The 17,756-nt window shown below is 45.9% G+C and overlaps 1 protein-coding gene and 1 long non-coding RNA gene across 2 annotated transcripts; one reads left to right on the plus strand and one right to left on the minus strand.

Annotated features, from left to right (window-relative positions):
- Positions 1-2,815: 2,815 nt before the first annotated feature.
- LOC310647472 (methanethiol oxidase-like) lies at positions 2,816-15,115 on the minus strand. The gene is made up of 12 exons (XM_083374785.1): positions 14,988-15,115; positions 11,055-11,108; positions 10,272-10,384; positions 8,945-9,130; positions 8,600-8,720; positions 7,904-8,086; positions 7,236-7,414; positions 5,704-5,782; positions 5,092-5,213; positions 4,893-4,985; positions 4,456-4,574; positions 2,816-3,757 (listed from the first exon to the last, which is right to left on the minus strand). The coding sequence occupies exons 1-12, from the start codon at positions 14,989-14,991 to the stop codon at positions 3,595-3,597; spliced, it is 1,416 nt and encodes a 471-aa protein (XP_083230911.1). The 5' UTR covers positions 14,992-15,115; the 3' UTR covers positions 2,816-3,594.
- LOC310647474 lies at positions 5,794-16,565 on the plus strand. Its single transcript, XR_014493889.1, has 4 exons — positions 5,794-6,135; positions 7,249-7,422; positions 11,766-11,910; positions 16,003-16,565. It is a non-coding gene; the product is annotated as an uncharacterized lncRNA (long non-coding RNA).
- The last annotated feature ends 1,191 nt before the right edge of the window (positions 16,566-17,756 follow it).

Genomic DNA, 17,756 nt, shown 5'->3' on the forward strand with positions numbered 1-17,756 from the left:
ATGCACCCTCAATCAGAGACAGAAAATTGATTTCCCCACTCCATCTTCCCTTTGCCTAGCATCCCAACAGCGGAGACCACTATTCTGGTGAAACAACTATCCAGGCAGGTGTGAAGGTGTATTTAATTTAATTTAATTTAATTTATTGAGATTTCTATACCGCCCTTCTCCCTAGGGGACTCAGGGCGGTTCACAGGGCATATATAAATAACAATACAAAAATTAAAAAACAAATCAATGCCCAAGTTAAAACAAGAATGATAAAACAAGCCTATAAAAACCCATATACCCCCATCAGGCCAGACCCGCTAGTTCAAATAAATGGGTCTTCAACCCGCGACGGAAGGATCGGAGGTCTGATGCCGTCCGGAGCTCAACCGGCAGTTGGTTCCATAATGCCGGAGCACCCACAGAGAAGGCCCTCCCACCATTTAGAGTTTTTCATGTGAGGTTCAGGTGACGACCACCGAGGTTTGAAAAGTTCAATCGAATGGGGAGATTTGGAGGATTTCCCAAAAAGAACGGAGGCCTTGCCTGCACGTTATCGGCCCCTTGGAGTAAAGGAAAGGTTTTTGAGGAGCTAGAATTGGCGGTTTCTTCTCCAAGTCCCCAGGAAAGCTCAGAATTTGGGTCCAGCAAACCTGGTGGATCAAGCCTCAGCCCAGATATTTACTTACCTTCCATCTTATAGCTGCATTTTGAAATAATAGCACTTTTTGCGTTGATTAGAAGAGGGGAAAGGAAACTCAAGCGAGAGACTTGCTGTTCCAGAAAGTCAAGTCAGAAAAGCACCGTGAGGGCATGAAACTGAGAAAATTGGAGATCTGTCTTGTGGCTCGGCTTCTTTTCAAGAGCTCAGCGTTTTCATTCGGTATCCTCATTCCCCCCAGTTGTAGATTATTACCTCCATTCTGGCTAGGCTTTGCCCCTGCCTCCACTCTCTGCTGCTCGGGATGATTAACGATTGATTTTACCTGATTAAGCATCTCTGCTACAACTAAAATGAAGCCTATCCTGCAATGTCAAAATCTAAACAGGAGAGTGGATGCAACCATTTGCTTGACGGCCATTCTTCGGCGTGTTGGGATTATGTTTTATTCAGTTCACACATTAGCAAAGGAACTCACCGTCGTTAAAACCCACTTAGAGTGTAGCCCAGTACCTTAACCATGGGACTCAATTAGCTTTTTGGGGGGGGCTCTTCCATCCCCAGATGTGGACATTCAGCCAGGTGAAGAGATGACCCTTTCTAACTTAAAAATACGCTTTGACGGGAAGGAAACTGTGTCGAAATGAGCAGTGCCTGGTTTTGATGGCCGGCGTCTTGGATCGGAATAAGCACCGTTAATTGGAGCACAGACAGCAAAAGCCAGAATTCTGGGAGTTGAAGTCCACAAGTCATAAAAGTGCCAGGTTTGAAGACCCCCTGCTCTAAAAGAATGCAAATGACCGGCTGACTGCAAGGAATATATACGCTTCCATTGCCCATCATCCAGTCAGAGCTGAAGAAGCGAAGCTTATTTTCAAAGAAAAATGAAGTCCAGTTGCCTCTTGAAAAAGCAGCTTTGGGACAACCGTGACCAAGAATCTCCCTAGACGTTTGTCTGAAATGGTGCAGGCCCCTATCTGGAAGACGCAACATGGCGGAAAATACTGAGAAGGGGTCTCGTTAAAAGTTATTAAAATCCTTGTGATGGGGATATAAATGTATCGGACACCTTTTTCCAATAATAGAAAAAGGAAGAAATAGTTTCAAATTTGAGTGAATTTCTTTCACTGGGCAAGACACTATGGATCAGAAACTCTTATTATAGCATTTTAGCAGAATCCCTAGAAAAGCAAAGCAAAGCAAAGCAAATCAGTCCTGGGGTGTTTTTTTCTTAGAGGGAAAAAAAGACTGGAAAAAAAAATAACAAATTCAAAATAAAACCAAGGGCTGCCTGGCAAAATTGTGAAGGTGGAGAAAATGCAAATAAAAAACAGAAAAAGAGCTTTGAATTTTAGGTGGAGGAGAGGACCCACCAACCAGAAGGACAATCTGTTGCAAGAGAGGTAATCCCCATCACCCCCCCCAAGGCCGGCTAATGGGACCTGTAGTCCAAAGGAGGAAAGCCATGGCAAATCTAGACAGCACACTAAAGAGCAGAGACATCACCCTGTCAGCAAAAGTGCGTATAGTCAAGGCCATGGTCTTCCCAGTTGCAATGTATGGCTGTGAAAGTTGGACCATAAGAAAGGCTGAGTGCCAAGGAATGGAGGCCTTTGAACTCTGGTGCTGGAGAAGACTGTCAGCATATCAGATAAAGGTTTGTTAAGCTACTGAATGTGGAACCAAACTGGCTTCCTATTAAGGGTTCAGAGGGCAATTTCTGCTTATTTGGCTTTGTTTTCATCTCCGTAGATTAAAGGTCTGGAGACTTCAAAGTTGGAAACGAAAGTGTGAACACCGCTGGGAGGCCGGGAGCCCTGGGCTACAGACATTCGGGTTTCAGCTTCACACTTTTCGTGAGAAACGGAGTATTCCCGTCCTTTGCCACCTGCCTTTAATGCTATGGCCACAGGGGTGAGCGCTGATGGCTTGTGACGGCTGGTGGCTATTCATTGTTACTGCACAATTGTCTACTTGGGTGGAGACGAAGAGAAGAAATTTGGGTAGGCGAAAAACACTGCTCTTGAAAATCAATTTATTTTTTTTTAAAAAAGGAACAGTGAGTAGCAAAGATAAGAAATACATTATTTTATTTCTGAAGCCTTTTGCTAGAGGTAACGCTAAGAGGTTCCAAGAATGTGGCTTATTAAATCACAAACTTCTGAATCAAAGGATTTCACACATGCCAAAGAAAGAAGGGATGAGTTTGTATCGCTCCAAATATAGATAGTCCTCAACTTACGACCGTTTGTTTAACAACCATTCAAAGTTACAACAGCATTGAAAAGAGACTTATGACTAATCCTTGCACGTGGTGGTTTTGGTCATGTGATCAAAATTTGGGTGTTTGGCGACCAGCATGAATTCACGACGGTTGCAGCATCTGGGGTCACGTGATCAACATTTGCGACCTTCCCAACCAATTTCCAACAGGCAGAGTCAGTGGGGGAAGCCAAACTCAATTAAGGATTGAACTGCAGTGATTCACTTAGCAACGTGACAAAAAAGGTGCGACTCACTTTACAGTTGCCTTGCTTAGCAATGACAATTCTGGTCCCCGCTGTGGCTGTAAGTCGAGGATTACCTGCACACAAGTGATAAGATCGTTTGCTTTGTTAATTCCTCTGCTACTACGGGAGGAATTAAGACCGAAAAACGTGGGTTTCATGCTCCCAGGCCTTTTCTGAGAATATCGTGGGCACAATTTATTGCCTAAAATATTTCCTTCTTGGTAAAAGTGTGCAATTCCCTGGCGGGAAGGCGGAGATACTTAAAAATCCCATGTCAAAAGTCCCCGGGGGTTGAGATCGAGTCACAGCAAAGTGGGTGCAATGTGTGAGCGCCCCCTTGTGGCAGAACCAAGGCATACCCCATCCGGAGGGAACTGCACGCAGAAGCAGGCGAGGAAGAAGCAGCAGCTGAAGGAAAAATTGGTTAGCCAGACGTTAGACCCAGATATCGGAGGTGGTGTCGCCACCCGGATAGCGGATCTCATGGGCCAGGGCTGGCCCGTCTGGCTCTTTCCCAAAATCTACTAAGAACTTTTCATTCACTTTTAAGCCTCCTTTCTGGCTGTCCACATCGATTTGCAACATGACCGAGCCTTCCCTGGGGGGAAAAAAGAAAGATAAAACAGAATTTCACACTGCGTTTTTGAAAACAACTACAGCTACAAAACTTGCATGGATTCTCCCTACTCTGGAAGTTGACGCTGCAGACATACAAACGTAACTCCCTAGGCTGAAAGAAGGAATGCCTTTTACATTTATTTAGGGCGTCACTTTAAATTCCACGCTAATGGTGACTGAAGGCCTAACGATTCTAAAAAGGTAAAGGTTCCCCCGCACATGCGTGCTAGCCGTTTCCGACTCTAGGGGCCGGTGCTCATCTCCGTTTCAAAGCCGAAGAGCCAGCGCTTGTCCAGGGACGTCTCCGTGGTCATGTGGCCGGCATGACTAGACGCCAAAGGCGCACAGAACGCCGTTACCTTCCCACCGTAGTGGTCCCTATTTTTCTACTTGCGTTTTTACGTGCTTTCGAACTGCTAGGTTGGCAGAAGCTGGGACGAGTAACAGGCGCTCACTCTATTATGCGGCACTCGGGATTCGACCCGCCAAACTGCCGACCGTCTGATCGACAAGCTCAGCGTCCTAACCCACTGAGCCACCGCGTCCCTTCAAAAACCACACCACATAACTTCCAGATGTATTTCTGCCTGCGGATTTTCCCAGGAAATTGTCTCAAGACCCAGCTTTGTTGCTGCTTCTGATAAGCAAAGGAAGAATGTGAAGGAGGGGCCGTCTTACTTGACCATGTCTGGGTAGAACTGCTTATCCCATCCGCTGTAGAGAGAGGTGCTGACGTACAGCCGTTTTCCATCCAGGCTCAGCTGGATCATCTGGGGGGCACCTTGAACTCTCTTGCCCTGCAAAGGATGAGAAAACGGACATGACTGAACTTGGGATGACTTGCCCAAGAGGCGGACAAGGCTTAAAGTCTTAAAGTTGCCAAGTTTGGACACCCCTGGACTAGAAGACCTCCAGGGTCCCTTCCAACCCTCTTCTGTGTTCTGTGATGATGGTTTGGCCGTGAAATTTCCTGTGGAGCTGAACATCCCTTGCAGAAATGTGAAAATGAAATGGAGGGAGAGACAGAGACGTTCTTTGGAAGACAGTTTAGAAGAAGAAGAAGAAAAAAGTAAAAATAATCCAGGAGTGGGGAGGGCCCCAGTGTCTTGACCCACCTTGATGACGAATGGATCCGGCTGGCAATCCAGTTCTGGATCTTCAATCACTTTGACGGGACCCCCTTTGACAATGCTGCCTCCCAGAAACACCTGCACGGGCAAAGACACAGCTGGGTGAGGATGTCCCACGTCACCCGCAGAGTCAGTGACCCCCAGCAGCGATGCACACACACCCCTTCCCTGCCCCTGTGTCTACCTGTCCCACCAGCTTGGGCTTCCGACGGTTGGAAATGTCGTATTGGCGGATATCTCCGTGAAGCCAGTTACTGAAATACAGGAAGCGGTCATCGAGGGAGATCAGGATATCGGTGATGAGACCTACAGGAGAGTTTCGCGTTAACAGGAGGCAGCAAGTTACAGGAGGAACCAACTTTCTCCCCAAATTCCCAGCTGGGCCAGTAGCAGATTTGCAAGTATCCCACAGAAGTATTGACTTGTTGCGTAAAGGCTACATGGTTGGTTGAGTAAAGTTGTGTTGGAAGTCACGGCTGAGATGTTGACAGCAACATCTCAGCCACGACCTTGCACTCTTTACGCAACGACTCCATATTTCTTCTGCAGCTGCCACTACGAAATCCATGTTCATGAAACGGAATACGGGATCTTGCAAAGATCACGGCTTTCCCTGAATCCTCTAATAAACGATTAAAGGAGTAAATTAAAAAGCAGGAGATGAGATGCTGAAAGTTTATACTGAGTTTGAATTGAGTTCCAAAGCAAGATGGCGGTGTTTTCAAGTTCTTGGTGGTGGTGCAAGGCAACTCGGATCGATCACAAAAACAATCAATATAAAGTTTGCGGGACTAGCCTGGCATTTCCGGCAGAAGCCATCCTTCGACCTTCTTGTTCGGAATTTGAATCACCTTTTCTGCTGCCCAGGTTCCTTCCTGAAGGAAAAAAAAAACAGCCGGAAGGGGAGGAGTTACCCTTGGCATAGCCCCACCTACAGAGGCGGCAACCGTTCACCTGTGCCTTTAGGTCAGCTGAGCAATTCGTGCCTAAGAACCACCTGCAAAGAGGCAGGTTAGAGATAACGCAATTATTAGCTCGTTATGTTTATTAATTACCACTGTCTTACAACTCCGGGCAGTGCATGCCTGAGTAAAAAAAACAGGGCATATTTATTGGATTTCTTTTTCATTACAGATTGTCCTCGACCACAACTGAGCCCGAAATGAGTTTTGTCCCATTTTATGACCTTTCTGGCCACCCTGGCTCTGTGAATCACTGCAGTTGTGAAGTTAGTAACACGGTTATTAAGTGGATCTTGTTTCCCCGTTGAATTTGCTGATTAGAAGGTCACAAAAGGGGATCACGTAACCCCAGGTCACTGCAAGCGGTCGTAAGTGTGAAAAATGGTCAGAAGTCACTTTTTCCAGCGCAACTTCGAACGGTCACGAAATGAACTATTGTAAGCCGAGGACTACCTGCACTTACAAATCAGCGTTTGGTGATGCCAGGAGGACCGGAAAGGGTGAATTGGTGGCCGAGAGGCACGCCTGGCAAGCCTAGAGTCAGGAACTCCTACTTGCGATACGATGGAATTTGGGTGGCCCAGCTGTGGCACACCCAGGTGACCTTGGCTGACTTCAGGAAGCTCAGACCTGTTGTGTGCTTTGGATGAGGTACCATCCAAAATTCCTAAGGGGGTAGAGACTAAAATGGAGAATTGACCAAATAAATAAATAAATCCCAGAAAAAATCCATGCTGCTAAGAAGCTCCATGCACATCTTTGGAAGTCAAGTTTGACTCGAAGGAAATGTTAGCTGGATAGCATTCTGGGGTTGCTTTTCTGCATTCCAAAGTGCAAAGGAAAGCTCGCCCAAAACATGGTGGAGCAGTGGGCTAATGCCTCCTTAAGTAACACCAGTTACCTGCAATTAGTGCAGGTTCGCGCCCCACCAGGCTCAAGGTTGACTCAGCCTCCCATCCTTCCGAGGTAGGTAAAATGAGGACCCAGATTGTTGGGGGCAATTAAGCTGGCTTTGTAATAATGCCGCTTGGGGTGTGTGTGAAAGCCCTAATAAGCAGGCATATACATAGGATGAAGGCTACTGCTAAGCTTGTAAGCCGCCCTGAGTCTTCGGAGAAGGGCGGGATATAAATGGGATTAAAATAAAAATAAATAAAAAATATAAATGGGATTTTAAAAAATGGGGGAAAAAGTGCCTTGCTCTCTTAGCAACAAGTACTTCTCAGGACCCTAACAATTCTAGGGAGTGGGGCCTACCACACCCACCAAGGCTCTGGAATGGTGGCTGTGTGCCCGTGGGCTTTTCCCAGAGACTGTTCTTCACTCTGTTCTGCTGTAATTATTCATTTGGTTTGGTTTTTTTTACCGGGGTCTTGTAGAAACGGTGGACGGCGCTGCTGAGAGCACAGCCAATGTATCCCTCGGCTGCATCCGGGTTGTGGAGAAATCGGATCTCCAGCGGAATGGAGTTCTTGCCCACGTCGATCGTCTGGATGAATTCGTGAGTGGTCCAGTCCCACACGTTGATGTTCCCGCCGTAGCAGCCTTCGGAGGTGGGTGTGAGAGAGGAAGAGAGGATTATTTTGAGAAAAGAGGGAAAACAGGGTTTGGTTAGCAATAGGCTCGCTGTGAGGGCTCCTTGGGGCTCTCTGAGTTGCGTTGTTTCCTTGCAGATGTTTCATGACCCAACAGGTAACATCACCAGTGCTAGAAGGAGCAGGTGCAGCAAACATCACAAGCATTGATCGTGTTACTTGGTTTGGGTAATGAAATGTCTGCAAAAAACGACCAAGCTCAGAGAGCAGCAAGGAGCCTCCATGACGTTGGCCCTCAGACCTCAATCCCTGCCGAGCTTCGCCTATTTCTTCTCCAGTCCTTATTCTGAAACTCAACTCCATATTCTGGACCATGGAAGATACTTCCAACCAGCTTCTCTTTGACCCAACGGCCTGGCTGGCTTCTTTGATCTGAGGCTACGCGGTGCCTGTGGAACTGCCTCTTGGAAGCAAGGACAGCAGGCGGCCGTCCTCTCACCTTTCTCCAAATCTGCTGGGTTAAACCCAGAGGCGAAGCACTTGGGCGCTCCCCACTCGGTGCTCATCAAGACATTGTGCCTGGGCTGGTACCAGAAGTCGTAGCCAAACGGTGGGACTCTGGTGCCTTTTTCCCAGTTTCCCTTCACCTCAAAGGTCTCTCCATCCAGCAGCACGAAACCCCCTGCCAGTGAAAACAAAACATTTAGTTATTAAATTTATTTGCCACCCACCTCACCACAAGGTGATTCTTTATCATGTCAATGTGTTAGCTTGAGATGATTTCCAGCGGCTTAGAAGGAAGTGAAGACAGCATTTGACAGCGCATTCAATGAACAGAAATTCTCCCAGTGTTCTTGGAACAGAGGGCGAACGGCACCATCCCCCCCAAGAGCCATTGAGAGACTGCACAGAGATTGCACAAAGCCGAGACAAGCTTAGAGAATATCTCCCATCAGATTTCTCCCACTCAAATATTCTCAGGTAGAATTGGAATTGGAATGGAACAGAATGCAGAATAGAACAGAATACAGAGCAAAACAGAACAGAATACAGAATAGAATAGAACAGAATAGAATATTTTATTGGCCAAGTGTGATTGGACATATGAGTATTAGATATGTCGGCCACCTTGAGTTATTTATAGCAATAATAAAGGCAGAATTTTTTTTAAAAAAAAAACATAAAAAAGGCATACCTTTTCCATTACCAGAAGGGTCAGCCATGGTGCTAATCATGATTTCACCAGTGCCCAGGCAATGTGTGGTGTGAGGATTTGCCAAGTTGCACTTCCAATAGACGTCAATGGGCTCAATAACCTGCAATACGAGGTTATGCTGGTGAGATGGAGAGACGGACCGCGGGCAGACACACCCAGCCCTTCACCATCCTAGCTTTGCCCACTGGTGGGCGGTGTGAGAAACGTGTCGGTCCCGAGGGCGAAAGAAGCTTGCAAAGGGAAGAGAAGGAAGATGGTTTTGTGAAGCCCCCTATGGAGGGGTCCCTGAAGGTCCCCTCAGCACTAGCCAGGCCCAGTGTGTACCTTATGGATCCTGGGGGCCCGCAGGTTGGTGCCAGTGTCGATTATGTATATCCGGGACGAGATCAGGCTGGGAAGAATGAGACGGTTGCGCTTCTTGGTGGTGTCTCCGAAGCAGCTGCTGCAGGCGTTCCATCCGGAATGGTGCAGCTCATCGTTAACATTCGGCATCGGCAGGCGGTGGATGACCTGCGGGGTGACAGAGCCCGTTTGGGTCCTTACGGACAGGTCCTCAAAGGACTCACGGTCCTTCCTTCCCCTGTCTGGAGAAGGGAATGGAGCCCCCAGCTGGATCTTATCATTCTGAACGGGGATTAGCCGAAAATTTATTATTTATTATTTCTGCTCTTAATTTAAGGTCTTGTAATGCTCTGCCCCTTTACTCTTCTCTCCCCATCCCCCAAATTATTTTTAATCAACCCCTTAGGTCTCCAGCCTTGGCAACTTTCAGACTTGTGGACTTGAAATGCTGGCTGAAGAATTCTGGGAGTTGAAGTCCTCAAGTCTTAAAGTTGGCAAGGTTAGAGACTCTGCCTTAGACTGAGAAACTGGACTTGAACTGAATCAGCTCGCCCCGAGAAGCAAACAAGCGATTTAACCACGTGATTTACTGGCAGGACGCACTGCTGGGCAATGGAGATGGGTGGGGATGGGTGAGTGTCTTGTGGACATTTTTCTTTTGCAATCCTGCATTATTCAGTCCCAAAGCCTGCAGGAACCCTAGCCGGTTTCCAATTTCCAAATTGGAACCTCAGACTGATCCAGAGACCAAGGAAAGCAGGAAGGAAGAGATGGCATCTGTTCCAAAAGGAGATGTTCCGCAACTGGAATTTTAGGCAGCAAGGAAAGGCAGCTGCAGGGTTGAGACTTCCCAACAGACCGCACGGAAGAGAACTGTTTTACTCTCAGCTTCCCAAGGAACCACGAAGTATCTGTATTGGGCAGCAATTTCTTCCTGATCATGTGGCATTACATCTTGAGAACCCTGTTCCCCCCCCCCCCGCCCTACGGCTTGATGGGAAAAGAGTCATCTAGAGGCCCAGGTGGGCTCAGATTCTGAGATTTAAAATAGTTTTGCTGAAAAGGTGAGAGAAAAGCAGCAGCTCCTCCCTGTGAATCAAAAGGTCCACCATTAAGCATTTAAAAACGAGGTATCCTATCTGTGCTGCGTGTAGAGATATCAAGTTATCCCAAAATAGCTTCCCTCTCCTGGGAATCACTCTGCTCGAAGGAAAGCAGTCCCCTTTGCAGTTATTAGGATACTGAGCTATTGTTCAGATAAACCAGCTCTGAAGCTGAGATTTGAGCCCAGATACTGAATTAAACCCACTTGGCAGTAAGTCCGGGATTTGGGGTCCACATCCACAGTGGCCAAATAATCTGGTTTTCTTGTTCCGGTGTTTCGATAGATGCAAGGCAGGTAGACGATCTCTTCTCGTGGCCCTTTTGGAAGAGCAAAGGTGAGTAAGTTACAGAAAGGAAAAGGAAGGAGAAATTAAATAAGGAGGTTAAAAAAAGGTAAAGGTTCCCCCGCACATGCGTGCTAGTCGTTCCAAAGCCGAAGAGCCGGCGCTTGTCCGAGGACGTCTCCGTGGTCATGTGGCCGGCATGACTAGATGCCAAAGGCGCACGGAACGCTGTTACCTTCCCACCGGAGTGGTCCCTATTTTTCTACTTGCATTGTTACGTGCTTTCGAACTGCTAGGTTGGCAGAAGCTGGGACGAGTAACAGGCACTCACTCTGCTACGCGGCACTCGGGATTCGACCCGCCAAACTGCCGACCTTCTGATCAACAAGCTCAGCGTCCTAACCCACTGAGCCACCGCGTCCCTAAGGAGGTTATGTTGGCCAATTTATTAATTAATGCCTCTAGGTGCTACAGCCAGAAACGGGATAGCGATGAGCTACTTAGTTCTTAATAAAGCATATTTGTTTATGAGCGAAACCTTTGACCAACTTTGCTCTCTAACTTGATTGCAAGTAGTCCTTGACTTACAACCACAACTGAGCCTCACAGTTCTGTTGATAAGCGAGACGGTTGTTAAGGGAATTTTGCCCCGTTTTACGACCTTCCTTGCCACAGTTAAGTGAATCTGTGCAGTATCCCCTTACCTTTCATTGCATCCAGGGGGGTTTTGTATCCCGGCCCGCACTCTCCGCACTTTGCTGCAATTCAGAATGGACAGGAAGAAAGTTAAACACGCACAGAGGACATTCAACTCAGGATATGCTTTGGAAATAAGGTGTCGCTTTGATTGTGGCTTTTCTGATAAATTTCTCGGTAGCTTCAGATAGGGGAATTCTAGGGCTGAATTCAGCTTCTTGTGAGTCTTTTAAGATTTCAGGTTGCTAGCACTCATGACCTCAAGGATATACTTCCCCGTTGCTGCTGAGACCTTTTTGGCACAAACTGCGTGGTGCATCTTAAAGAAATTATTTAAGTAAAATGAACAGGATCGCATGCCCTGGTTTCCTGGCTTCGATGCAGGATGAACTTTGTCTTCTTCAGGACTTCCTGACTCAGTTTGACTTTTTGGATGGAAGAGGGTCGAGATGTTCGTCAGGAGTCAAATTAGGATGGGGAAATGTGGGTCGGTTTGGCTCAGGAGCTGTAGCTGCATGCCTTTCCCATGTTTAACGCTGGTTGTGCACGGAGGGAGAGAGGGGAAACGGCACGGCGGAGCAATTCCAGCGGGACCTTCTGAGGGGACTCACTTGGCCTCCTCAGAGAAAGATTCTGGCCCTGGGCTTAGTCAAGAATTTTGCAGCAGAGGAAAGTTGTGCGCTGCTGAACACTCCCTTGTCATAAAATTTTATTTTCAGGCATGAAGAGTGGAAGAATGTTTCATAAGCCTACTTGAGCAACTGCCCAGTTGCTGCTGCTGTCACGCAAGTGGTGGGCCCACAGACCATTTGGTGGGTGATTGCAAAACAATTGAGGATGTCCATTCTTCGCGTGATGCCTTCGGTATGTTTGGGACTTAACTCTCTAAATTCCCGACAAGTCTCTACTCCCAACGATCCTGGGAAGCTGGTCATTTTTATGACCCAAGGGAGAAACTGCCCAATATCCCACTCTTGAGGCTGGACATTTAGTCCCAGATTTTGCCTCACCTGGTTTCTTCATGTTGCATTGTCTGCTTTATCTTTCCATACCTGGAGGTCAGGGGTAAAGCCTTCCCTTCTTGCAAAACCCAGCACGCAGCCTTCAAGTAAACTCTTGGGTCTTTTACACATATTTTTTGTTGATTCTGTTGCAACAGAGCAATACAGCCGTGATTTGCCATACTGGCCTATTTGATTTAATAGGTAACAAATTAAACCGCAGACAAAAGAAAAAATTGTTAACATCAAATGGCTTTATGGTAGCTGAGGATGGACTGAGACCGTCACGAACGGCAATATCCTCATAACAACAGCTGGAGTTACAGTTCATTGTGCTATGATTGCCTTATTTTATTGGGCTTTGGCTTAGCATCTGCAAACTAGTCGATAAAGGTTCATTGTACAAACTATGAATTAAACAACCCATAGCTTAATGCATTGCATAAACCCAGCCACTGTACTTTTAAAGTAACCAGAAGACAGTTGGCTGCAGACTTTGCATTCTCTCTCTCTATTTTTGTAATTTAATCTGGCGCTGCTAATAAATTATGGGTTTTAAATTGGATGGACTTCCTAATCGAAGCTTATGCAAGATAAGTAGATGCGGGTGATCAATTTTTCTGGAAACTGAGTTAGAGAGGGTCTCCTGAGTCTATCTTGCAGTGAAAGTAGCCATATTAATTGGCTTATTTGACTTGATTGAGTGGATACCGGAGTAGGGAAAATGCCATCTTAAAACCTTCAGCTACGACTCTTGTCTAGGAGAGTCAGACAAATGTATGTGCGGGTTTAGCTGTAGAGAATGGAGCTTGTTGTAAGCATAGGGTGGAATTTAAAAGGTTCAAAGGATATATTTCTGTTATATGAATATATATCCATTATGTAGTTTGTTAATCTGCTGACTGCCAGAACTCTGTATAGTACTTATACCTTGATCGAAAGGATTCCAGTCCATAAATTGAATTATTAGCTCCTCTTATAGTTCAGTTGGTTTTGCTGTAATAGGCTAATACATTTCATTTTTTAGAAACTCAAGTTCTACCCATCTTGAGCAAATCAGGAACACCATCAGTATAGAGGCAATTTCTCTCCAACTTCTTCCTGTTTAAATTCATTAACAAAGCTTTCTTGTTGCATAAGCCCATGTCAGGGTTATCAGATTTTATTTATTGAATTTACATACGCCCATTTTCTACTAAGCAAGTTCTCAAGCCAGCTAACAAAATTAGAAGGAAACCAAGGTTCAAAAAGTTAGAAGCACGAATTTAAATTAACTCAGGGTCGAGAGCCAGATGGGTGAAGGGGTTTAAGGAACCTGGCTGGAAACCGGGAGACCCTGAGTTCGAGTCCTGACTCGGGCATGAAGCCAGCTGGGTGACTGGGGGCCAGTCGCTCCCTCTCAGCCATAGGAAGAAGGAAATGGCAAGCCGTTTGGGAAAATACCGCCAAGAGAACTGCAGGGACTTGTCCGGGTGATTGCCAGATGTCAAAGCAGACTCAAAGGAGCACATTTAATTTGAATTGTTCTGGAACATCTGGGGGCACATTTATGAATCAACTCCAGGGAAGGTTTCCAATCCTTTGGCCATTTCTTTTCTCCTCATAACAACCCTGTGAGGTTGCCCAGGCTGATAGCGACGGACAGACCTAAAATCACCTAGTTAATTGCATGGTTGAGTAGAGATGGCACGGCGTTCAGCGCTTGCTCGCTCCCTCTGTAGACCGGTACTTTAAACAAGTCAATTTTTTCCACCTTTGTACAACTCTCTGCTTGAATGCTCATTTCTCTTTACTAAAGGCTTATATAAACAGCATAATCTTATACGTATTTATTCAAAAACCAATCTCACTGGGTGTTTCCATGTAAGACCTTTTACGGAGCAGTTGCTTTTCCTTATTCACAGTTTTCGTGGGGGGGAACTGGGAAGAGCACCTGATGTTCTCTCCAATTTTTGAAAGTGGTTTCCTGCTTCCTCCCCCACCCCACCCCACCCCTTCTGGATCATTTCCTAATACAAAAAAGCAGTCTCTTAAGAGAGAAAGACAGAATTGCATACAATAATAGTATTCAGAGCTGTTCTTTAGACCAGCTTCTCCCATTCTCATATCCTGCAGAGCTGTTCGACCCCCAACTAAGAGAGATAAAATGTGAAATTTTTGGAGAGACGTTGTGCACGTTTTCCTGCTAATGACAGGGTCCTCCTATCCTTGCTTAGGCATTGCTGAAGGAGCTGTCCTTTTGGGGAATTTTTTTTTTTTGGTACAATAGTGGCTGGGAGATTCTAGAGGACACAAGACATCAGAAGTAAAGGAATTAAGGAATTAAGTTTTGAAATTAAAAAAAAACATGCCAAAATGCAGATAAACCAGTTTCAGATGAAATTGGAACTACGTGTGCTAAGCCGAAGTGCTTGTCAAAGAAAACAAGGGTCTTCCTTCCAAGCATAAGTGCAGGTGGTCAGACTGTGAAAAAGCATGATTCTATGTATAAAAGCTGTTGCAAATAGTAGACTCCCAAGTATACAACTTTGGAAGTAAACGTGTGTGAGTTATTGGTATCCTATCGCACTAAGGACGGATTTTCTTAGCGATGGGGATTTTTAGGGACTTTGCCTCAGACCATAACCTCTAAGAAAGAAATTGTGTTAAAGAGCAGAAGTTCTGAAATCTCACTGGCGTCTTGCCTCTCAAAAGCCGAACTCCCTGAGGTGTAATACTTGTACTTTAAAAAGTCGATATGCGGTCTCCTATCAAGCCGTTTGCAACTAAACACTGCATCCCTGGCTTTCCCCAACTTGCAGAAGCGATACGGTAATTATCCTCATCTCTTCCTGAGCTCCCAAATTGGGAAAGTCTGAACTACGCAGAAAATCCTGGACAAAGCATGGCCGTTTCTGCAGCTGAGTAAAAGAAAGTGGCCTCTGTCTTGTTTTGGCTTACCCATGGTGGTGGACGTGGGTAATCCCTGCTCTCTTCCCTCCAAAGAGTTCTGACAAACGAAGGGGATCCTCCAGACCAGAGGCAGGGCTTTTTCCGGAGGAACATATATCTCTGTATTTCAGTGGGTGGAGAAGAGGCGTGTTGGGAGGAGGACTGTTGCAAACTGCTGAGCAATTCCAGATGGGGAGGGCTGTATTTTCAGTACAAAAATCCCATGGTTTCCCCTGATTCTGTTAGCTGCTCGTTCTTGTTTCTTTCTTGAAAGATCTGGGTTCTTTGTCCTGTCAATAGTTGGTTGCCTCATCTTTTAGCTTCGTCAGGCAGAAAATCCTCCTCTGTTTTGGGCCGAAGGTGCAAAGAAAACTCTTAGCTGGAGGTGGTGTTTCAAAAAGTATGTCGGCGCCCAGCACAGCCTTGACACAAGTATAGCTTTGAAGCTGGCAGGCAGCGGAGAACTGGCAACTCATTTGCTTTCCTGTGCACTTTGGCGATGATTTTTGTCTCTCTTTAGCTGAAAGTACCCTTAGGAAAGCCTTTCTTCCCTTGTTACTGTTAATTAAAGCCCAAAGAAGCAAATATTTAATAAGATTTGGTGAGTAATCGGTCAGGTTTGCTCAGTTCTGAGTGTATTCTTGTTTCTGTTTGATTTGTAAAATCTTGCACTGACCACGTACTTTTTATGGTGAACGCTGAGGTTACAGATTACATTTTTTAAAATGCCATTAGCAGATTTCAGCATCCTCTTGAGTTTCTTCCTCTTTTCTGCTAAAATAAGGGCAAATTGTATAACCGAAGCAAACCTGTTTTACACCGTTATGTGAAGATTATGAAATCTGTGTAATTTTCATTGCGTATGCTAACAACCCTTAAACTATATTATATTGATTCTCCTCCAGTTAACAGGATCTGTGAACCCTTGCATGCTAATCTCTACAATCAAACAGAAATGGTTAAGTTCAAACTGGCTTGGCAGCCAGATAGAATGTATTTACTATATGTTTGTCCCGCTTTTCAGATATTGACTGTTCTACAAAGAAATTGACATCAGCTGAAAAGGAGGCCCTTCCTTCAAGCTACAAGTTAAAGGAAAAGAAACAAGAGGAGATTGGACCGGAGGAAAAGATTAAACAGAAAAGGAGAAAGACCAGTTACACAACGCCATAAGAATTTAAAGAACTACAGGGGTGCATTTAAATGGGCCTGAGTGATTTATTTATGCTGATGAGTAGATGGCAGTAGTTAGCAGTAGTAGTTCAATTTGTTGCTGGATGGATAGGCAGCTCTTCATTTCTCCAATTCTTGATAACTTAATTGAAACAAAACACATTTTACTATGTTATTCATTGTATGCTAACTTTCGATAATGGGCAGGTTTTGAAGAAAGAAAAGATTAGTCATATGATTCTGTGTGAGATACATGCTCCTTAGCAGGGCATGGTTGGCAGTTTATGGAATCCCAGTATATTTAATTTGAATATGTTGCTCTGTTTACTAGTTAAAATACTCTAAAAGAAAATTGATCCAAATGCATGGGGGGGTGGAGTTTGCACGGTGACATCCATTAAAACTGAAAATTATTTCACTTTGTAAAGTCCTGACTCTGTATTTCGTTCCTGGAATCTGATGACCACAGACTAAAATGCAATAGATCTTTTGAAACTAAATTTTAAACAGACTAAAGTAAGCTCGTGTACTTTTAACAGTGCATTATGTAACTTTTTAGTACTATTTATTTTCTCAAAAGCAGTTTGCAATATTGTGTCCTTTTCATAAGGAGTTACAGACACAGTTCCTGCCTTTAAGAATGAGTTCTCTTCCTAACTTTAACTCTAATTTATATGTAAGTTGGAACTGGTACTTATTAGCTGACTGCGTATTACTAAAAATGGTGGACAGCCTTCTCCTTCCTCCAGCTGATGAACTGCAGTAGATCAAAAACCTGCAGCTTCAGCGGTTCATACTGCTAAGCTTGTAAGCCGCCCTGAGTCTTCGGAGAACGGCGGGATATAAATGGAATTAAAATAAAAATAAAAAAATAAAATAAAAACATCGTGGGGCTCCAGTGGTTCAGCTCCAGGGACAAATAAGGCCGTCTGCCATTTTTGGCGACAGGCCGCCCATTTCTAAGTACCGTTTGTCTGTTAAGTGCACATTGGCTACACCGGGGGTAGGCAACCTTGGCTCTCGTATGACTCGTGGACTTCAACTCCCAGAATTCCTGAGCCAGCCATGGCTGTCTCAGGAATTCTGGGAGTTGAAGTCCAGGAGCCAAGGTTGCCTACCCCTGGGCTACACCGAGAGACTTATGGCTGCGTCTCAGTGGCTAATCACGCTCATTCGTTACTGAGAGAAGCTCCACATCTGGAAGAGGGAGGAGAAGGTGGACGAGGCAACCTTTTCCCTCCAAATCCCAGAACGGCCCGCCAGGCAGCCTCGCTCGGGGGCGAGCCCCTCCGCCGGTGACGTCACGGCGCGCCGACCAATCCGCGCGCCGCTCGGCGGGCCGAAGGAAATGACGACGGCGCCGTATCCCTCCGCCGGCCAGGACCCCTTTTTGTGTGTGTGTGTGTTGTTGCTGCTTCTGTGTATCAACCCGCAACCCCTTTAAAAAAAAAAAAAAAGAGGAGTCGCGTGGGAGGGGGCGGGGAGGCTCATGCGAGCCGCGCCGCCGTCGCGTCGCCCTTCTCCCCGGAGCCGGCGGGGGGCGCGGGTCCCTCTCAGCGTGGGGACGAGCCCAGCCTCGGAGCCCAGCCAGGGAGGCGAGGCGGC

This window comes from Vipera ursinii (genome assembly GCF_947247035.1).
Source record: "Vipera ursinii genome assembly, chromosome: 15".
Lineage (NCBI taxonomy): Eukaryota > Metazoa > Chordata > Lepidosauria > Squamata > Viperidae > Vipera > Vipera ursinii.